The 23,869-nt window shown below is 41.0% G+C and overlaps 1 protein-coding gene and 1 pseudogene across 1 annotated transcript; one reads left to right on the plus strand and one right to left on the minus strand.

Annotated features, from left to right (window-relative positions):
• Window positions 1-13,191: 13,191 nt before the first annotated feature.
• On the minus strand, window positions 13,192-23,559 carry LOC136473292 (uncharacterized; annotated as a pseudogene).
• LOC136473291 (uncharacterized) lies at window positions 13,589-16,655 on the plus strand. The gene has a single exon (XM_066470962.1). It carries the CDS (start codon window positions 14,602-14,604, stop codon window positions 15,841-15,843), a length of 1,242 nt encoding a protein of 413 aa, XP_066327059.1. The 5' UTR covers window positions 13,589-14,601; the 3' UTR covers window positions 15,844-16,655.
• Window positions 23,560-23,869: the final 310 nt, after the last annotated feature.

A 23,869-nucleotide genomic window follows, 5' to 3' on the forward strand; every position in this document is an offset into this window, starting at 1 on the left:
TTTGTGGCAGTGAACAACACTGGGCAAGTGAGTGTCCTGAGCGTAAGTTCAAGCAGGAAAAGAAATCAGCAAATGTTGTCACTACTGATACTAGAGAAGGAGCAACTGGGTTTGGTAATTCTTTACCATTTGTTCTTTCAGTATGTAATTCACCTGAGTGGTGGATGGATAGTGGTGCAAACATTTATGTATGTGCTGATGTTTCTCTATTTTCTTCCTACCAGGTCAAGAGGTCTGGCGCCTTGTTGATGGGAAATGGGTCACGTGCTTATGTTCTTGGTGTTGGTACAGTCATTCTAAAGTTTACTTCGGACAAGACGGTTCCATTGAAGAGCGTGCAGCATGTGCCCTCCATCAAGAAGAATCTTGTTAGTGCGTCTATGCTATGTCGAGATGGCTACAAAATTGTTCTAGAGTCGAATAAATGTGTTGTGTCGAAACATGGTTCTTTTGTTGGTAAAGGATATAATTGCGGAGGCTTGTTTCGCTTATCACTGCATGATGTGTGTAATAAAATGGTGAATTATATTAATATTTCTGATGAATCGGATTTATGGCATTAACGTTTCTGTCATGCAAGTTTTGGTTGTCTTATGCGGTTAGCAAATCTAAATTTAATTCCTAAATTCAATTTGGTCAAAAAGTCTAAGTGCCATGTATGTGTTGAATCAAAATAACCCCGCAAGCCTGACAAGGCTGCTGAGGCGAGGAATTTAGCACCTCTAGAACTTGTCCATTCTGATTTGTGCGAAATGAATGGAATTTTGACTAAAGGCAGTAAAAGATACTTCCTCACGCTTATAGATGACTCCACCAGGTTTTGCTATGTGTATCTCTTAAAAACAAAAGATGAAGCGTTTAATTATTTTAAGACCTATAAAGCTGAAGTTGAGAACCAACTTGAGAGGAAAATAAAGCGGTTAAGGTCCGATCAAGGTGGAGAATATTTCTCTAATGTCTTTGATGAGTTTTGTGTGGAATATGGTATTGTTCATGAGAGGACACCGCCATTCTCACCACAATCCAATGGGATTGCTGAAAGGAAAAACCGCACTCTAACAGAGTTAGTGAATGCCATGTTGAGTACAGCGGGATTATCTAAGGAATGGTGGGGTGAGGCGATTTTGACAGCATGTCATGTCCTGAACAGAGTTCCAATAAAGAACAAAGAGATCACACCATTTGAGGAATGGGAAAAGAGAAGATTAAATCTCTCATATTTGCGCACTTGGGGTTGCTTGGCTAAAGTAAACGTGCCAATCAACAAAAAGCGTAAACTTGGGCCTAAAACTGTTGATTTTATTTTCCTTGGTTATGTATTTCATAGCGTTGGTTATAGGTTCTTAATTATAAAATCTGAAGTTCCTGATATGTATGTTGATACAATTATGGAATCTAGAGACGCTACATTCTTTGAGAATGAATTTCCAATGAAGAATACACCTAGTGAAACAAGTCATGAGACTATAATTCCCCATGAACACGAACTGTCTATTCCAATAGATCATGCTGAAGATTCTCATGTGCACATCCCTGAGGAGGATGACACTATAGTCACTCGAAAGAGTAAGAGATAGAGGGTTGCAAAATCCTTTGGTGATGACTATTTAGTGTACCTTGTGGAAGATATACCAACCACCATTAGAGATGCATATTCTTCTCCTGATGCTGACTTGTGGAAGGAAGCAGTAAGGAGTGAGATGAATTCTATTATGTCTAATGGAACTTGGGAGGTCGTTGACCATCCTTATGGTTGTCAACCTATAGGTTGCAAATGGATTTTCAAGAAAAAGCTTAGGTCTGATGGTACAATTGAGAGGTACAAGGCAAGACTTGTGGCCAAAGGATATACCCAAAAAGAGGGTGAAGATTTCTTTGACACCTATTCACCAGTTGCTCGATTGACTACAATTCGTACTTTAATTGCCGTGGCTGCCTCTTATGGCCTTATCATTCATTAGATAGATGTTAAGATAGCTTTCCTGAATGGAGAGTTAGAAGAGGAGATCTATATGGATCAGCCAGAAGGGTTCATTACGGATGATGAGAACAAGGTGTGCAGGTTGTTAAAATCATTATATGGCCTAAAACAATCACCTAAGTAATGGCATGAAAGGTTTGATAATACTTTAACATCTAACGGTTTCTCTATGAATGAAGCTGACACATGTGTGTATTATCGATATGGTGAGGGTGAAGCTATTATGCTGTGCCTATATGTTGATGACATCCTGATCTTTGGATCAAATCTCAATGTGATTAAGGAAGTAAAGAAACTTCTGTCGAGCAATTTTGAAATGAAAGATTTGGAAGAAGCTAATGTTATTTTAAACATCAAGCTTATTAGAGAAGGTGATGGTGGGGTAACTCTGTTACAGTCCCACTATGTGGAAAAGGTATTAAGTTGCTTTGGTTTTAGTGACTGTGATCCTGCTCCCACGCCTTATGATCCTAGCGTGCTACTGAGGAAAAATCGAAGAATAGCAAGGGATCAACTGACATACTCCTAGATCATTGGCTCACTCATGTACCTTATGAGTGCGATAAGGCCTGACATCTCATATGCTGTGAGCAAGCTGAGCCGGTTTGTGTCAAACCCGGGAGATAATCACTGGCGTGCTCTTGAGAGAGTGTTGCGTTATCTGAAAGGTACTATGACTTATGGTATTTATTATACTGGACATCCAAAAGTGCTAGAAGGCTATTGTGATGCCAACTAGATTTCTGATGCTGATGAGCTGTATACCACGAGCAGATATGTGAGTCTGCTTGCAGGTGGCGCTGTTTCCTAGAAGTCTTGCAAGCAGACTATCTTAACAAAGTCTACAATGAAAGCAGAACTCGCTGCATTAGACAATGCTGGTGCTGAGGCCGAGTGGCTTCGTGATTTCCTGTTGGACTTACCGGTAGTTGAAAAACCGATACCGGCTATTTCAATGAACTGTGACAACCAGACTGTGATCACAAAGGTCAACAGTTCTAGGAATAATATGAAGTCCACAAGGCATGTTAAAAGAAGATTAAAGACTGTCAGAAAGTTGAAAACCTCTGGAGTTATAACGTTGGACTATGTTCACACGTCGAATAATCTGGCAGATCAATTCACTAAGGGACTGTCACGAAATGTGATAGAAAGTGCATCGAGAGAGATGGGTATGATACCCACGTGAAAGTCTACTATAGTGGTAACCTGCTCTATGTGATCGGAGATCCCGTGAAGTAGAGTAGTGAAACAAGCTATAAGTAGATTGAGAGGAAAGTTCCCTATGAACCTATCTCTGATGCATATCTTTCTTTCTGTAAGGCAGGATGGTGTTTACCTTAATGTATTTCGAGAGTCTTATAAAGATGAGAAGTTGTCCTATAGAACATCTTTTGAGAAGTACACCTATATGAGTCAGACTGCTGGTCACATTCTATGGGACTAGGTTATCCCTAAACACTCATGAAAGGCATAGAAGTGTGACTTATATGCTTCAAACAGCGGGGATGCTTATTGCAACCTAGTACCAGCAAAGAATTTGAGTGAATCTCACCTCACACAAAACTGTCAATTCAAGGCATAGTCCATTGTTCAGTTATGACTGAGTGAAACTCTTGTTCTAGGTGGATGTTCAACTTAACAGTCTCCATCGAAACACTGATATATCAAAGAATTGTGATTCTGGAATTATACAGTTACAAACCCTAGAGTTTGGTGGGGATTGTTGGATTTATTATGGGCTAGGCCCATTTATATATTCAATAAATCAATAACTCTATGGCTTGTAATTGTAGGTATTATTATTTGTACCGGATTGGAAGTTAAAAGGACGTTGACTCAACTTAAATAATTGGAATTAATCCGTTTAATTTGAGAGGTTGAGAAACGGACAAAGGCGTGCCACACGCGCGCGCGTCGCCGTCGCCGCCGCCGGCCGGGCCGGGCTCGGGCCGTGGCGAGGGCGAGGCGAGGCAGGCAGGCAGGCAGGCGTGGTGTGGTGTGTTAATTTTTGCACCCACTAACTCGACCTGACGCTTGATCTCCCTGAGCTTCTCGGCTTCCCTTACGATTCTTCCAACTCCAGTTAAAAGAGAGAACACATTCTAGAAACAAAGTTCAGTTGCTCGATGGCTTTCCTCATCTCGTAACTCTGCGCGCACGGAGGAGCGAGAGGGCAGGTGCCTCTGAAGCCCTTGTCGTTCGGGACCTTGCACGGGGGATCGGCAATTATGTTTTTGGGGAGCGTCTACGCGACTGCCCAAGAGTCTCCGTCTCTGTACGTCGTCTTCTTCCCGATCACCGGCGTCTCCTTCCTCGAGGAAACATTTTCTTCTCCTACAGCATGTCGACTTCGGAATTGCGGACGGGAGGGTATGATCGTTTCATCTTCTCTCAGTTTATTCCATATGTCCAGTCTTGCCGTTTTATAAGATGTATTATGTCTGTTTTTGCCAAATATATGCTCTGCGTATGTGCTTTATTGTTACAGTCATGTTGTTTCATATGTAGCCTTATGCTTGTTGCAAATATGAGATGTATATCATGCCAGTTTCTCTCTGTTATGATTTATGAATCAAGTTCACATGTTTTTTATTTTCGTATGTTTCACATGATACATGATCTAGCATGTATTTTCACCATGGATATAATCGATATCATGATTTCAATGATTAATATATATTTATATGTCATCATCATGCTGGTAAATTATGGAATTAAAATGACATGAAAATTGCCTATTATTCTAACAGTATAGTGACAAAAGCATGACTATTACGTGTCATATTAAAAACGCTCGACCGTAAATACATATACGCTTCCATACGCATGGATTAAAAAAAGAGACCATACAAGTACGTACGTGTGTGTACATACACAGCAAACATATAGCACGTATGTGCACGCCGTTACCAGGCAAGGAAGAAACTGTTATGCGCGCTTGGCATATTCAAACATAGTCAAAGGCTCCAAATCGCTGCCGCAAGACCAAGTCATACAACTCCCATGCACGAACTCACGTTCAACGAACACTCGCGCTCTCGTTCAAAAAATCATAGCGCGCCAGGGTCATTAAAAAATACAAAATTAAACTCAAGAGTGTTGGCTACCATTCCCGCCGCTTTACCTTGACATGATTTCAAATCAAGAGAACCGCTGGTTGCTCGGCTCTATAAGTAGCAGGCTAGTGCAAACGTTCGAGCTCTCTCCCACACATACACATACACATACACATACACATACACATACACATACACATACACATACACATACACATACACATACACATACACATACACATACACATACACATACACATACACATACACATACACATACACATACACATACACATACACATACACATACACATACACATATACGCCTGGCTCTCCAATCAAAAGTGCCGCCAGGCTGCTGCCACACACACACATACACTCCCGTAGCATCGGTGCCCGGAACACAACACGTCCGTTCATCGGTGCCCGGAACAAGGTGGGAACCCTAGTTCTTTTTGGACTCTCGGTCTGATCTTCAGAGACGAATCAAGAAGCCCCGCTCCTGTCTCTCTACTTCTCTTTCTGATCTGCGGCAACTTCATCGACAAGCTTCTCATACTCCTCCATTCTGGTAAACAGGGCCAATGAGGGTGGTGCTCCATACATGGACGTCATGTCCTGGTGAAAGGTAAAAGAGCTGGTGACGACCAGCTGCACTGCATGCATGGGCTACACGCCTCAGTTAAAAATGAATGCATTGTGCATATGGGTCTCGTGCCCTGGTAAAGAGTTGGCCAGCAATGCCACGGCCACGCGATGCGTGTGGGTCTCATGCCCCACTAAAGATGTAAGAGGTCCACAAATGTGCCTCGGTGAAATTCGGGTTTGGACACGTGTTGGCTCCATCCCCGTGGTTGAAATTTGGGAACGACGCGTTTTGGCTCCGCCTGGTCGTTCATGGTCAAATTGGTATGGACACGATTTGGCTCCATACCCAAACAAATATGCATATGTTTTGGCCACGACCCCGCCGGCCTATTTTCTTATCGTGCATCAAAGAAAACAAATAAATTACATGCTACGGCCATAAAGAAAGTTTGTGTGCTAATTTATATCAAATCAAAGAAATAGCTATCTGTGCACTAGAAATTATGCCAAAAGAAAAGACAACCATGTACTGCATGTAGAAATCTTCAGTCCATACATATGCAATACGCCGGAAGTACTGCTAGCTGCCAGGCAATTTTTGGCACAAAATCAATCATCATTTCCATGTTAAATATTTTAAACAAAAGAAAGATCAAACACATTGCATGGTTCATCTCCAAACAAACCCTTTTGCAACTTAAGGTTGTATCCTAGTATACTTCATGGCTAGCACCTGCTTGCACGTAATAAAGTATCCCAGTATACTCCCTCCTGCATGCATGTGTGCTATTGTTTGCCGGGGCAACTGCACAAAATATAATATGATGCCAAATTAGTTATCACATCCATGAAAAATAATTCTAGCAATAAATCAAATTAAATAGCATTGTATATATGCTAATCCATTGCCAAAATCCATTGCCATGAGCATTTGCACCTTCTCTTGATAAAATAAATCAACCACATCAACCACGGCCAATCCAGGGCTGCATTAACCCCAAATAAAATACTGCAACACATGATGAGTGCATCATACATGTCAAAACATGCGAATCCATAATCTTGCATGATATAATGACTATGTCAAATTTAGTCTTTAAGATGAATTGCTTGCATACATACATGATACTATGCACCAAAGAAATGTCCGACATACAAATAAATTATTTCTTCCTGGTCGTATATGAATATGTGGTATGGTCAAGATGTCCCATGCTGAGTTAGCTAAATTTAGCGCCATATCATGATCTGAACAAATGACAATATATTCACAAATGCTTTGCATAGATTAACTACATGCATATCATGGGTTGCTGAAAAGCTTAACAAGCTAGCGACCAATCATATAAGGAGTATATGTTAGCTCCTCAATAAATGAAAATGTCATGTTTAAATAAAATAATATGCATCAAGTTCAAGCCTATGCCAAGCATGCATATTCATCCATCCAAGACTACAAGACTGAAGACTTTGTTTTCTTTTTGTAGTTTGTAATAGGAAGCCATATGATGTAATTTTATTCTTTATGTACTCATGTTGGAACTCTTAATTAGGGGTGTTATCTTCGAAGATGTAATTAACATAATTTTTATGCAAATATAAGAATTATGGAAGTATGGACTCGCAATACCTGTTCTTTCTCTTTTGTCCCAATTAAATTTAACCAAAACCAAATTTGTCTCTGCTGACACAGAGACGGGTCATAGCCGCCCGTTTCCCTGCCATCACTTTGTGATTAAAAGTCATAGAAGACGAGATGGTAAATAAGACTTTATCTAATTCTAGAAGAAATATTTCTTGAAATAGAAAGACTGTGAGCATTGAAGTACTAGAAGTATTCAAATTTATCATCCATAATTACTCAATTTCAAGTAGAAATTGAGTTAGAATTTTTGGACAGCATTGTGAATTAGGATATATATGACTTGCATATGTTGTACTCCTAGAAGGATCATGATTACATATCACAACTATAAAGTAGAGCATGCATGAAGCTGCTAAATGTCAAGCATAGAAGCTAAGACATGTAAGAATGGATAAGAATTAGAATATTTAAATGTTCTCTTAAATAAGAGCTTAGCTATGTGCTTATAGACTTGTATGTCTTTAAACTTACTATCCTGAAGTATTAGTAGTAGTGGTGATGGTGCTTCAAGTTTTAGTTCCTGTTGAATTAAGTGGATTATGTAAACTCATAGAAGAGTTAATTGTTACCTTATTAGCTTGAAGACTAATATGAAGCATTTATATATTCTTAGTTGCAATTCTTACTTGCAGTAACATGTGTCAATCTTGTATGAAATAAATAAATTTTATATGTTTCACATATAAATTATTATCTATTTTTGCCTATCTAAATAAGTTTGCAATGATTTATCCACAAAGAAGCCTCAATTAACCATGAAGGTTATAGTTCTTTTTGCACTACTACCATGTAGGTAGAAGGAAAATTGAATTTTCTAGAAGCACATGAACAATTGGACTATATTAGCATATAAACTGATCTTAGAAGGATCAATTTAGCCAAAAATAGTATAATCCATAAACTAAGTATTTAATACTTAAGCCCAGAAACTAGAAGTTTATATCCTACCCTGAATCTGTTGTTGTATATTGAATAGTATATTGGATATGCGAATTTCATGCTAGAACTATTAAATACTAGAAGTATGATTGAATTTTATGCAACATTTGAAATGATTATTCATAAATGCATGAAGCTTATTACTACTTGAAGTAATTATGGCATGAAATGGGGGAGAAATTTTAGGTAAATGCTTAAGAAAATGTGGGTAATATATATTTAATAGGTATAGCCTTCCTAAATCTATCTTTAAGTGCATGTATCAGGACTTAAAGTCCTAGTCGCATCCTTTCAGCTGCGTTAACTTTCTCTACATTGCACTAATTGCAAGTAAGCTTGTAGCTTTGTATTTTATTGTTATCTATTATGTTAGATAGAATATCAACATTCCACATTAAACACGAATGTGTATCACTATGCTATGCTCTTGTTGAGCTTCAACTATCTTCACTCCTGTATGAATATAAGCATAGAAGCTATATTCGTAGCTTGTAGCTACTACCTTTTCCTCTCATAATTTTAAATTGGCTAGCTAGCATGCTAGTTTTCGTTGAACTAAGAAATATTTTGCTTTCAATGCGTTGCATGTATAAGCAATACATTGGTCTATGGCCAAGTAGCCTAAGATCAGGGGGAGTCGGTTAGTCTAAAATTAGCTAAATGGAGAAGTGACCCAATTGATGGGATGAATAATTGTGGAATTAAGATGGTGGATAACACACTTAGATGATTTAGGATTTTTGAAGAAAAGGCATTTCGGGAATTCGGCATTAATGGCAGTTGAAATTTCTAGAAGAAATTCCATGTGATTTTGAATGTTGCGTATTTTATACATTTGAAGTATATGGTCCATTTTTTATGTATGAGTAATTGGATCGATTTTTGGCTAAACAATAAAAAAGTTAGACAATGAAATAGTTTTCTAAGCCATGATATGTGCAAAACAGGGGGAGAACATCCCTGAGTTTGTAGGAATGCTAAACATTCTTAAGTGCACTATATGTATTCTAGCTCGCTGTATTTAGTGAATAATAACCCCTGTGTTAAAATATGTGCGTGAATATTTTCCATAAAACTACATCATAGCATACATGAATGGGCCTCCACTTATAGTTGGAGATATATGAATTTGAATTATTTTAAGCCCATGATAGATATCATTTGAAGTATGCTATTAAAGATCTAATAATGGTATTAGGGGAGAGAAAGCCTATGTTGAATGCCAAATATTATTTTCATAGAAGGAAAATGGTCTTAAGAGAAAAATATTCCTTGAAACTTGAAGCAGGAATAGTATCACGCACTAAATCAAACAATAGTTTGACTAATGCTCTTGTGAAGCATGAAGCGGAGCATATGCCAGATATTTTAGAAAAATGAGAGGAGTAACTTGAAGTTATAAACCAAAAGTTGTGTTTACTAGTAGTAAACTAAATGTTGTATACTATCAAGCTAAAATCTAAGGGGACACCTATGGGTTCTAGTTTAGTGTATACTTGTTAAATGAAATAAGAACAAACTCATCCATTCTCATGAAGAGAACACCTCATGAAGAAGGTTAAGCACCTCATGAACAAGATCATCATGAAGATGAAATCCAACACACTAGGCGTGCACATTATGAGTGTTGGATATGCAGAACAACAAATCATCTCTTGTTTGAGAAATGACAAAGAGATAGAATAATATCACATTGTGAGAATATTGGGAGAAAATAATAGTTGTCAACAACGCTGTCTCTATAAGTGCAAATGTTTTTCTTACGAGAACCTAGATCCGGAAAACAAAGTCCATGGCAAAGTCGCCTATAGCGATTATATCGGGTCAATGAAGAAATCAATTGATGTTGAATCTTCAACTAAGAAGAAATAAATGTTCTGCTATATCTCTGGTAAATGAAATGAATGAATATGAAATATGTAGTTAATAAGTGGATTACGAAGATCCATATAGTTCCTCAACATATGGAAATTAAATCTCATACCAAATATTACGAAGTCTAAGGTATAATATATTTCTGAATGAATATTAAAGTCTCAAGAAGAGCATGTCCTAGAGAGAATAGTAATCGAGTGACTTTGTAAGTGAATAGCACTATCACATTATGTATATCACATAATAATCTTTCATGTAGTTGAGATTATATCTCATAGAAGAGAAATGTTATTCACTAAGAATGAGAATATCCTTGAAAGATTTAATCCATGAAGGATTTACCAGTCAATTCTTGAAAAAAAACACCATTAATACCTGAAGTGGATGTAGACCCGAGAGAAATAAAATGAGAAATGCTAAATACCATGAAGGTGTCATACAAACACTCAGAAAAGTGTATATTGTAAAGCTAGCAACAAATTGTTGATATCCTCTAAAATACCATAGAAGGTATAAGAATAATGGTGACTTTGGCAATTGAATTATCCCCTAAATGCCAAATGCAAGACTAGATTTATTATTTAGTGGTATAATCAAAATCCTGAAGATTTGTATAATATATAATTAAAAAAATCCACTAAGGAAGAATTATAAGTATTCAAACTCATAGTATAAGTTTGATGCACTATCTAGAAGATATTGAATATTGTAAATTATTTAACCCCATAATCCTCTGAAAGGATTTATTATTCTGAAGGATAATTTTTTTTGCTTTGCACAACTAATAAGTGGTCATTTATGCATGAAACATATTGTGCTTGTTTACTTATATTATAATTCATAGAAGAAATGCGAGATAATATTTTGAAAGATATAGTATTGTGGTGTTGCATACCATTATTAAACACACATTTATAAAAAAGTGTGGTTTGAACAATGATGTTCAAATGATGGCTTTATAAGGGGGAGCAATTTGATTGAATATACCTTAAAGGTAATTAAAACCACTAGAATTGCAAAGATTAAGTAGATCATATTTGCTAAAACATTAAAGTTTATGCATAGATCATGAAGATCAATATCTATTCATGAAGAATACATGACCAAGAAGGTTAAATGTTGTACTCTTTTTTTCTATGTGAGTTTTTACTTGAAGGTTTCTCACACAAAGTTTTTAATGAGACAACATGTGCAATGCAATTAACGAATGCGATGTACTCTTTTCTCCAAGAACTGTTTTTTCCTACTGGGTTTTCGGTTGGAATTTTTAATGAGGCATGGGCATATCGTGGTAATTGTCCAAGGGGAGTGTTGTAAAACATCCAGACTCTTTTCTAGAAGGAAAGGAGAAGGTGAAATCCTAATCCTGGTCTGTTTGTATATATGTGCTCTTACTAAACTTTTAGGCCTTAACATAACTATATATATGTTGAAACTCTATGTTGTAATTACCAATATTCAGAGGAATAAAGAATAGTCTCAATATTTTATATGTATTTGTTCTTTTACTTTTATCTACTACGTTGATCACGAGAGACGAAGAGAGAAAGGTCTAACTACTGGTGACATATTTTATAAAAAAAATACCAGAGGCGGCCGCGGCGGGGCCGCAATCGGAACCGGACAGGCTTGTGCGTATATATGGTTCACTCGCGCTTTAGGAACGGTGCATTTCTAGCCAGGCAGCCGTCGGTACATTTTTTTATATATATTTTAACGAACCAACGGCCCCAATGTGCTCACCCTAACTATTGCTAGGAGGATGTTCGGAATGCATGAATTTCACACGAATTATATAAGAATTTCACAAAAATCAGTTTAATTTCATAGGAAAAAAACTTAGGAACATAATTTTTTTCCCATGTTTCAAATAGGCACTAAACCAAATCAATTTTTATAATTGATTGCTAAGGCATGATCCATTGTCAAATAGGCCCTAAACCAAATCTGTCCTAAAGTTGCTTGGAATCAATTCTTTCATGGACAGAGGGATTATTACAACAAATGAATCTTTTGTGTTGTCAAATTACGATCTCCAAAGCACAGCTTTGAATAGTCCATTTTGTTGTGCAATGTCTAAAATATACGACAATGATTTTCTATGAAACTTGCTTTCATGAAACTAATCCACTCATCATTCTCAAGTACCAAAACTTAATCCATACTTAATGTCAAAAGAGAAAGTACTCTTTCTCCAAATTTTGATTTGTTTTCTCTGTGTCTCAACACGTCTGTTCCTTCACTCCCCTAGCATAAGAATCATGACCGATTTTATTAAGAGCATTAATACATGATGAATAAGGATAAGACTTATAATAGGTTTATTGTCCCATAATCCGTGCCCCAAACTCATGACCCGTACCTATAACTTAGAATAGCGCGTAGCCAGCCATGATACAAATTTCAATTTAAAAATGTGTTGGAATAGATGAGTCAAGCTATACATCACGCTCTAATGCATAGGTATATATGCGTTAATACAATCAAAACATTACTATTTATGACTAAAGAGAGTACAAGCAATGGATATTCAAGATTGGAAATGGATACACATATTTTCCTGATTTATTCTTCTAATATTCTTTCAACGCAACAGCATATAAATGCACAAAAATGTTTTGACAAAGTACTAAGATGTCAGTGGTTGCGAATTGAGTGTAACTCAGTAAAGTTTCTTGTGGTGAAGTCTATTTTTCTGGGTTTAAGTATTTGGCTTAGCATGAACGTTTGTATTTTCTTGTATTTATTCCAGAATTCAACAATGTCATTTTTCAGTGTCTATCAACAGCAAAGCCTACAAGACTATCAAGTTCGAAATTTGTGAGTCCAGCTCAGGCCTTGTTTAGATCCCATCAAAGTTCCAAGTTTTTTCGCTCTCTCTCCATCACATTAATTTTTAGCCGCTTGCATGGAGTATTAAATGTAGGTAAAAAAAATAACTAATTACACAGTTTAGTTGGAAATCACGAGATGAATCTTTTGAGCCTAGTTGGTCTACGATTGGATAATATTTACCAAATAAGACGAAAGTGATACTATTCATCAGGTTGAAAAAGTTTTAATCTAAACAAGGCCTCAGTGCTCATAGGAATATGATGCGCATGCGTGTATGTGAGGATCTTCATATGTACTGGGTTAAAAAAAACAATGTCAGTGGTTCAGTGACCATAATGTTGGACTTGAAGTTGAATAAATTCACAGCTCGCCGATAATTGCTCAGATTTCACAACAAAAAACAACAATCATGGTCATACTTCGACTTTCTATACTCTAAGGGATTCTTTGGAGGAAACAATGTCCTGTAGGTCTTGTTGTGACAGCAGCTTTGTAGAAGGCACAAATTCTTCATCACTGGAAAGAATTGCTTGTAGACCCATGGGCTGAACGGAGAAGTGTTCTCCCAGGGCCGCAATGACCCCATCGGTGAAAACTGAACGCGAAGGTATATACTCCTTCATGTGGCACAAGAAATCTGTGTGGTTTCTTGCCTGCAAAGAACATGAGAAATCAACATCAATGATGAGCATTTTAAGTTGGCAATCACCTTTCGTAAATCTAAACTGTAAAAAATGAGTGATACCATATATCTGAAAAGGCTCAGTTCAAGTGTAAAACATACACAACCAGGAACATGAGTGGTACTGTCACAGAAATAAGTACAGTTCAACTGCAAGATTTCCAAAGCTGAAGGTATTTTGAGTACAAATGAAAAATAATGCATTAATGGAGTGTTTCGTTTGGGGAATCAATCCATACTATGACGTGATGCATCATTAGTCTATTCCTCAAATTTAGTCGAATGACCTCATTCCTAATGCTAGTACTAATTATTAGCTCATGGTAATGGGTCTCATTCTATTCCACAAAATAAACCAAAAACTAGAGAGTGAGATGATGATGGACCACTTCATTCTACAAACCAAACACCCCCTAAGTTTCTATATATAAAGAATCGGGCCCATTCCCCGCCATAATCCACGGAACCATTTCCACGCAAAAACTGGATCAAGAATCAAGATAGTTCAGACCTAAGAGCCCGTGGTGAAACCAATATCATTTGCAGCATATGTACCCAGAAAGTTCCAAATGACAGCTCTAACTCTACAGACATATCAATGAAGGTTATATGATAACAACAATAGTCCTCAACTCTGGTCTAGGCCCAAGTCCAACAGTTTGCCCTTAAAAACTTTGCACTCTATCTTCAGTCCTTCACATCACAAACTCAATGATTATTCAGTTACAGCTCGTTCTTGTGTAAAGTGGGTCAATGATTGCACTGAGTTTTGGCAATCCATGCCATTACTAGGCAATACTTCCACAGTCGAAGTTCCACCAGAAATCAACTAGCCAAGCCAAGCTGCTGTCGAAGTTCATCATTGCATCCAATAATTGATCAAATACCAAACTGCTTTATTTCTACCCAGCACTTTTCATCTCATCTAGGTTATCATTCAAGTACAACAACAAAGCACTTACAGTAAAACCATCTAACTTTTTCAGGTTTCAGTATAATGTCCGACCGAGAGAAATCCACAATAGAGCGTACAGAGTCTTGTCTGGAGATAGAATTTAATCCCCTAACATTAGGCTCAGATGTGGTTATGTTCCTTCGTCCAGAAGCTGGTGACATTGCTGTAACTTTGGGTATCCTCAATTTGTTTGGTGAAGCAACTGGGCTCAAGACAAACTTACAAAAAAGCAATGTGCTGCCCATCAGATGTGGTGCCACAGAGCTAGCAGCAATGCAAAACCTGCTGCCCTGTGCACTCACAGACTTCCCATGCAAATATTTGGGGCTGCCTCTATCTTTAAAGAAGCTCACCAAGGAACAAATCCAGCCTATTATTGACCGCATTGCAGATCAACTTCCTGGCTGGAAAGCGGATTTGATGACCAAGGTTGGAAGAAAGGTTCAGGTTCAGTTTGTGCTCACTGGTATGCTCATCTATCTAGTTATGGCATTCGATTTACCACCTTGGGTTATCAGAGCAGTGGATAAAATTCGGCGTGGGTTCCTTTGGAGAGGCCGCAGAGATGCGAAAGGAGGGCATTGTCATGTTGCTTGGGGTAAGGTCTGTCTCCCTAAAGAACTTGGGGGTTTGGGAATTTCAGATCTCAAATCTCTTGGCTGGGCACTAAGTATGAGATGGGTCTGGTTACAAAAAACAGAGCCACATCGTCCATGGGCTAATCTTCCAATTCAAGTGCCTGAACATGTTAGAGCCTTCTTCGCAGTGGCTGTTTATTCTGAAGTCGGAGATGGAACAAAAACCCTTTTCTGGACAGATCGATGGCTTCATGGCCAATGTATCACAGATCTTGCACCTCGTCTTTTCGCCGTCATTCCTAAAAGGAGGCTGAAACAGCGAACTGTCCAGGACACCCTCACCAACCGGACATGGACTTCTGACATAAAAGGGGCTCTTACTGTTGGTGTAATGGTTGATTACTTCCACCTATGGGACATCCTAGCTGATTTCCACTTGCAACCAGATGTTATATTTGGCGGTTTTCTTCAGATGGATAGTATTCGGCGAAGACTGCATACAAGGGATTTTCTGTGGGGTCTATATCTTTTGAGCCATGGGAAAGAGTTTGGAAGACTTGGGCACCACCCAAATGCCGTTTCTTTGTTTGTTTGGTCGCTCATAACCGATGTTGGACAGCGGATCGCCTTGCATGCTGTGGACTCCCTCATCCTGAGCATTGCCCTTTGTGTGACCAGGCTGCGGAGACTATTGATCATCTCTTAGTCCTTTGTGTCTTTGCAATAGAGTTCTGGTTCCGGCTATTTTCTCAGATTGGGCTCCAAGCCTTTTCCCCGCAGCCCACAGAAACATCCTTCCATAATTGGTGGGAAAGAGTGAGCAATGTTGCTAGTGAGATGTTAAGGAAAGGAATTAACTCTCTCATAATTCTGGGAGAATGGACCTTATGGACACCGCAACAAATGTGTGTTCGATGGTGCAGCTCCAAGTGTTACAGGCGCACTTGCTGTAGCTGAAGATGAAAGAAGGTCGGGGTCTTTGGCGGGGGCTCGAGGTCTATCCCTCTTGGCTGCCTTCGCTTCGCGTGGTTAGCGCCCTGCTTCTTTTAGGTCATGTTTAGTTACTGTAACAGGCACTTTGTTTCCCTAGCAGCAGCAGTGAAGTGTGTGTGTGGGTTTAGAGTTGTGTGTGGGGTTTTGTGTTGTTTTGTATGGGTTCTTGTTCCATTTTTATCTTCTTAATATAATGATGCGCAGCTCTCCTACGTTTTCGAGAAAAAAAGGGTTTCAGTATAAGCATTTACAGTAAAACCCATTTAACTCTCCAGGCTTCAGTATTAGTACTGCTCAACTCTTTGGTCTGGCAATCACTGTTAAATTTTTTTCTTAAACAATATATACACGTCGAGTAATCACTAATGCTGGTAAAGTAAGCCATGATTAACCAACTTCAACCTGTTCTTGGACCTTACCAGATCAGGGTGAAAGGGTCGAGATGGCGACTAGAGGGGGGAGGGGGGTGAATAGTCCTTTCTAAAATTAATTGCGTTGGCTAACGAAACAAGTACGGAATTAAAACTATCGGTCTAGCCAAGACTACACCCCTCTATCTATGTTCTATAGCACATTCCAAAAATACTAATTAAGCAACTAAGGTGCAGGGCTAGCTAGAGCTCTCCTAACCAATTCTAGGAGCAAGGTCACACAAACCTATATCACTAGTACTTTAAGCAAAAACAGAGCTCCTACACATGCTAGTAAGCAAAAGCACAAAGCCACCTACGCTCACTAGCAATGCTCAATAACAAGGCAACTAATGCCAAATTAGAGAGCGCAATTACTTAGCTACACAAACTAAGCAATATGACTAACAAGGTTACACAAACCAAATTAGCCACGCAAGGGAGCTACTTCTACGCTACACAAGCAAGAAGGTAACTAGTAAGCTACACAAGCTAACTAATTACACGAGCAACTACACAAGCACAATATATGCAAAAGTAATTACAAGCTTGTGTAATGATGATGCAAACCAACGGAAAGAACAAGGTTGACACGGTGATTTTTCTCCCGAGGTTCACGTGTTTGCCAACACGCTAGTCCCCGTTGTGTCGACCGCTCACTTGGTGGTTCGGTGGCTAATTGGCATCACCCGCCAAGCCCACACGTCGGGCACCGCAAGAACCTACCCCGAAAGTGAGGGTAGCTCAATGACACGCTCAACTAGAGTTGCTCTTCACGGCTCCTGCGGGGCGAGCACAATGCCCCCCACAAAGCACTTCTCCGGAGCGCCGCACAAGCTTCTTGCGGGCTTCGACGGAGACCACCACCAAGTCATCTAGGAGGTGGCAACCTCCAAGAGTAACAAGCACCACCGGCTTGCAACTCGATTACCTAGTGCCACTCGATGCAACCTCACGATGCAATCGCACTAGAATCGCTCACTCACACAATCGAATGATCACTATCAAGTATGTGTGAGATGTAGGGCTCCCAAGCACTACCACACAAACCACCAAGGCTCTAGTGTGCTCAGCTCTCGGCCAAAGGCTGACCACCACTTCAATTTATAGCCCCATGGGCTAAACTAGCCGTTACCCCTTCACTGGGCATTTTTCGGGTCGACCGGACGCAGCACCGGACGCTGCACCGGACGCACCGATCGTAAATACCGGACGTGTCCGGTCGCTATACCGGACGTGTGAAAGGTCCTAATATGGCTAGAGGGGGGGTGAATAGCCTATTTAAAAATCTAAAAATCAACTAGAGCAATTTGATTAGTATGACAAATAGCGTAATGCAAACTTGCTCTAACTCTACAAGGGTTGCAAGCCACCTATCCAATAATTCTAGTTGCAATGATTACTTAGACACACAAACTTGTTATATAATTACTCACTAAGAGCTCTCAACCTTGCTACTCTAAAGAGCTCAACTAGATGAATGTAAATAATAAGGCAAGCTCTCAATTCTAATTACACTTAAGAGCTTGTATCAACTAGTTTGCAAGAATGTCAATAAGTGAGTAGGGTGATTATACCGACGCGTAGGGGATGAACCAATCACAAGATGAATATATAGCCAATCACCGGGAGAATGCCAAAGACAAGAGACAATCGATTTTCTCCCGAGGTTCACGTGCTTGCCAACACGCTACGTCCCCGTTGTGTCGACCAACACTTGATGGTTCGGCGGTTAAGAGGTGTTTCAAAAACCTCGTCCACACGATAGGACACCGCAAAAACCGACCCACAAGTGAGGTAACTCAATGACACGAGCAATTTACTAGAGTTACCTTTCAGCGCTCCGCCGGGGAAGGTACAACTCCCCTCACAATCACCGGAGACGGCCACGAACAATCACCAACTCGTGCCGATTCTCCACCGCTGCACTGAGCCGTCTAGGTGGTGGCAACCACCAAGAGTAACAAGCGAAATCCGCAGCGCAACACGAATATCAAGTGCCTCTGGATGCAATCACTCAAGCAATGCACTTGGATTCTCTCCCAATCTCACAAAAATGATGAATCAATAATGGAGATGAGTGGGAGGACTTTGGCTAAGCTCACAAGGTTACTATGTTAATGAAAATATGCAAGAGAGAGCTTGAGCCGGCCATAGGGCTTAAATAGAAGCCCCCACGAAATAGAGCCGTTGTACCCCTTCACTGGGTAAAACGCGCTCTGACCAGACGCTCCGGTCATACTGACCGGACCCTGGACACAGCGTCTGGTCCACAGACGTAAGCCACGTGTCATTCTGAGTTAAACTTGAGCCGCCAGATCACAAACGGCTATTAACTGACCGGACGCTCCGGCAAAACTGACCGGACCCTGAACCACCAGCGTCCGGTCGTTTACAGTAAGGGTCCAAATCCGGTTTTCTTCGATCGGACGCGTCCGGTCCACCTTGACCGGACACAGACTAGCGTCCGGTGCTAAACCCTAGTCACTGTGTTGCTATGTCAGTTTGACCGGACGCAGAAACCAGCGTCCGATGCATCTCAGGTCCAGCATCCGGTGCAACACCGAAACTGACGATCTCTCTGCCACACCTGACCGGACGCGCCGGTCCACCCAAGATCAGCGTCCGGTCACTCACAGTGACCTCCAATTTTTCTGTCTAGGGTGCCGGTGGCACCGTCGGACTGTCCGCACACTACGGGCGGACACTCCGCCGGTGGAGTTTCTTGCCCTTGCACCTAAACTTCACCACCCTTGATCAAATGTGCCAACCACCAAGTGTATCACCTTGTGCACATGTGTTAGCGTATTTTCATAAACATTTTCAAGGGTGTTAGCACTCCACTAGATCCTAAATACATATGCAATGAGTTAGAGCATCTAGTGGCACTTTGATAACCGCATTCCGATACGAGTTTCACCCCTCTTAATAGTACGGCTATTAATTCTAAATGTGATCACACTCGCTAAGTGTCTTGATCACCAAAACAAAATGGCTCCTACATTTTATACCTTTGCCTTGAGCCTTTTATTTTTCTCTTTCTTCTTTTCCAAGTTTAAGCATTTGACCATCACCATTGTCATGATCTTCGTCATTGCTTCACCACTTGGAGTAGTGCTACCTATCTCATAATCATCTTGATAAACTAGGTTAGCACTTAGGGTTTCATCAATTAATCAAAACCAAACTAGAGCTTTCAACGTGTTCGGTAGCTGCCAGACAGCCACATGTCCCACTGTTGCCTCCAACGGCTCTCTGACAAGACGACCGGACGCACAGTTCAAAATGACCGGACGCTCAGCCGCTGCGTCCGGTCGAGTCCAGTAAGCCTCCAGGGCCGACCGGACGCGTCTGTTAGAAGCTGACCGGACGCTGAGCCTCAGTGTCCGGTCGAGTACAGTAAGCACCCATGCTCGACCGGACGCGTCCGGTCACTCCGGACCGGACGCTGCCAGCGTCCGATCAACAGATCTACCGAACACCGTCTTTGCTGATTCACACCGGACGCGTCCGGTCGCACTGTGCAGTTCAGTCCTGAGCCACATACCGGACGCGTCCGGTCACTCTGTGACCAGCGCGACTAACTCGTTTTCACCTCCAACTTCTTCACCCTTGCTCAAATGTGCCGACCACCAAGTGTATCATCTTGTGCACATGTGTTAGCATATTTTCACAAACATTGTCAAGGATGTTAGCCACTCAACTTGTCACGCCACTTGATCCTAGCGACGATGCAAAGTTAGATCACTCGAGTGGCACTAGATGACCGATATGCAAACAAGTTTGCCCCTCTTGATAGTACGGCCATCTATCCTAAACCCGGTCATAAACTTCTCTACACACCTATGACCGGTGAAATGAAATGCCCTAGGTTATACATTTGGCTTGCGCATTCCATTCCATCTCCTCCAATGTCGATGCAACACATGCACCAACACGATCAAAAATGATATGATCCACTTCATATCATCACGTGATCATATTGGTTCATCGATCTTGACTTCACTTGCTTTTCACCGTTGCCTTCGTCCATCGGCGCCAAGTCTTGCTCAAGCTTCACCGCCACGCGGTCCATCGCTCCAAAGCCTCCGACTTGCCCTTCACGCTTGCAACCAGTCCATCAAGCCAAGTCATGTCTTGATCTTCTCCACCTTGATCACATGACTCAATGTCATGTCTCACGTGCAATGAGCTCCTTCATCATCACATGTGTGAGCTTTGCAACATCTCCAAGCCATTTTCACCTTCATGGCATATGTTGCTCACACATATGTATCTGTGGACTAATTACCTGTATATCTCACATAAACACAATTAGTCCACCTAGGTTGTCACTCAATTACCAAAACCACACAAGGACCTTTCACAGGGGTCACAACTCAACAATTATTGACAGTTCACACCAATAAGGGGCAAAAGTTGACTTCGGGTAGTTATGCAAAACATTATGACACCATCTGACAAATTAACAGAGACTTGTAAAGGGTGTTTAGTGTTTTACAGATCAATTGTTCAGGCACCAGCGATTATGATAAAAAAAACTGGACCTACGGGGGGAAAGCCACCCCCAGGCATTGCATTAAGAAGAAGAACCTTCTCACACAGGTCCAGAAAACCCCCGAACCCCTACCCCACCCATACACAGCAGCACCGTACCCCTGTGAGAACAGGGTCGTTCCTTAGACCTGTGCTTTGGCGTGGGACAGACGAGGGGATTTTTTTAACCCCAGCCTGAAATTCGCTCCCACGGGGAGTCGAGCCCAGGACCTGAGGAATGCTGCTGGGACGCTCTAACCAGTTGGACTAGAGGCCCTTTGGCAGCGATTATGATAACACACTACTGATGTACAGGTTTCCTACATGACTACCTCTGAGTAACATATATCAATACTAAAGATGCTCAAATTTGATAATCTCATTGGAGAAGCTCATGCTAAACATCATTCTCAATGCCTATGCAAAGGATGCTAAAAATCAGATCATAGACATAAACAGATAGGATCATACCAGTCGATATTCAGGTGCACGCTTTGGGATTTTGAGATAATCCATGTTTTTCACATCATAATCCCACAAGAACGACGTGTGATGAACCCAACGATTTTTCGTTGTTGACTGAGCATTTCCGCCAAACTTTCGATGACTAAATGCATAGTCTCAAAAAACATGCATAATAAGTTAATCACTTGGGCAGTATTGCAGATCGTCAGCATTGAAAATAAGTTTCCCAACATATTTGGATACATGCTGGTGACAAGGTAATTAGCGACCAATGTAAATTCGAATTTTGATATCTAGAAATAGATTATGTTAAACGAAGGATAGTAAACTATGTCCACTTAAATGTAAGAACATAAGCCACAATTTTCTATCCTTAAAGGATATACTGGGATACAATGCATTCGAAAATGGAATTTCGTTCACTGTAAGAAACAAAATATTAAGCTGGCAAATGATGAAACTCTGATTTTCCATACCATTCTCACGTAGATGAAATTCGCCAAATCTGTCAAAAACTTTGCCATATAGCTGACCACTCCATGACATTATGTCCCGTGGATAGAGCTGCAGCCCGGCAACGGCATTCTTGTTGCAAATGAAAGTCACAAACACCGTTCCCTGATCAACAATGACGGTGCCACAACCACTGAACCTCCTGACGACCGGCACCTGGTCCCTGAGGACAGGCTGTATCTCGACATGCTCCGACACTCTCCTGCATCACACAAAACCAAATTAGCAAGTCAACAAGGGGGCTGATGCACGATTCAATCATCCTTCCTTACAAAATCCTAGAGTTTAGTTTATACCCAGACACACCCATGACAATGGTAGCAGGATCCGTGCCATCATTGATGACACACCAGTTGTCTGGTGTGCATCGCAGGAGCTGCTCCTCCAGGTGCAGCTACTGCAGGATTGGCATGCTGCTCATGGTGACGAGCCTCATGAGAGGGCGAGCCGCACCGCTCACCCCAGCCAACCCGGCAGAAGCCATACTTGAATCTTGACCAGGGGCAGATCCAGACTAAAATAGTAGGCAGGGCTGAACTCTAAGGAAGACACAAACACATCTCATACATAAAATTTGCTAGTCCAAATCCAAAGCAGATTCATGCGCAAATATATACGTTCACACATTCACAGCGAACTTAGTTCTACAACAATGAACATACCCAACTTATTTGTTTAATACAACTAAAAGTTCATGATCAATCTATATAATGCTGAAGCTACTACAGTTACGAAATATACTACCATGTACATATATTTTAACTCTTTGGCCTAGCATCCCTACTGTAGGTTTGTTACATCTGTTGGAATCCATCAGTTCAGTCCCAAAATCCATAAACAGAGGTTATGAGACAATTTTAATGGATTAATTGGTTGTACAATTTTATAATGGGCCAATAAACAATTAAATATCAAATTTTACATTCATAGAGCACTGATATGCACTCAGGGAAGTACCACTAATATTGACATTGCTTGAACAAAAAAAAATGTGAGCACAGAAATGTTCTTCTCGTCACGTTGAGTTGATTATAATCTTTCATTAAATCACTAATCAATTGCTGAGAATCTACAATGCACAAGTGGGGCAAATTACAGACAACGGAGAACTGAACTTATATATACCTATAGGTACTTCGTGCTTCCAGCATTGCTGCCGCCTGCGGCTGCTCACTGGCTGCAAGACTACTCGGCTGCTCGGCGCCCTGCAGCCCTGCCCGCACCCGGTATGCCTCCTGCTGTGGCGGAGTGCTGACGTCCCGGATGACTGGATCCCGCCCGCGGCGCCACGCTTCGCTAGGCCCCGCCGGCCGCCGCACCTGGCACTCGTCCCGCAGGGTTTAACGGTCCAGGCACTAGCCTCTAGCTAGGTATGGGAGGTGAAAGTGGACGGGGAAGGGAAACGCACTGGGAGGGGGCGAGAGCCGCTTGACGCCCGGAGACGGCGGCGTCTGGTGCCGGGCGGCGGCGGATTGCGATTCGCGGGCGTCCGGGGAAGAAGAAGAGTAAACTTGTGTCACTCAACAGGGCCTCGGTGGTGGTTGTTGGGGAATGGGGACTAGCTTGCTTTCGGCCCAATTAAGGTGGCATCTTTCAGCCCACTGGTTAGGTTCAAATGTTAGAATCACAGAAGGCCCAACTAATAGTCATTGCATTGGAGGATCCAGTATATTTCTTTGCTGCACTGGGACGTGTTCGACAGAATGCTCAGCGGGGCTTGGACCTTCTGCGGCATTGCTTGTATTAGTGAGAGCATAGTTGTCCGGATGCCGTAGTATATAGCTTTATCGGCTCTAGATAAAAAAAAAAAAGCTC

The sequence above is a fragment of the Miscanthus floridulus genome, chromosome 8, assembly GCF_019320115.1.
Source record: "Miscanthus floridulus cultivar M001 chromosome 8, ASM1932011v1, whole genome shotgun sequence".
NCBI classification, from domain to species: domain Eukaryota; kingdom Viridiplantae; phylum Streptophyta; class Magnoliopsida; order Poales; family Poaceae; genus Miscanthus; species Miscanthus floridulus.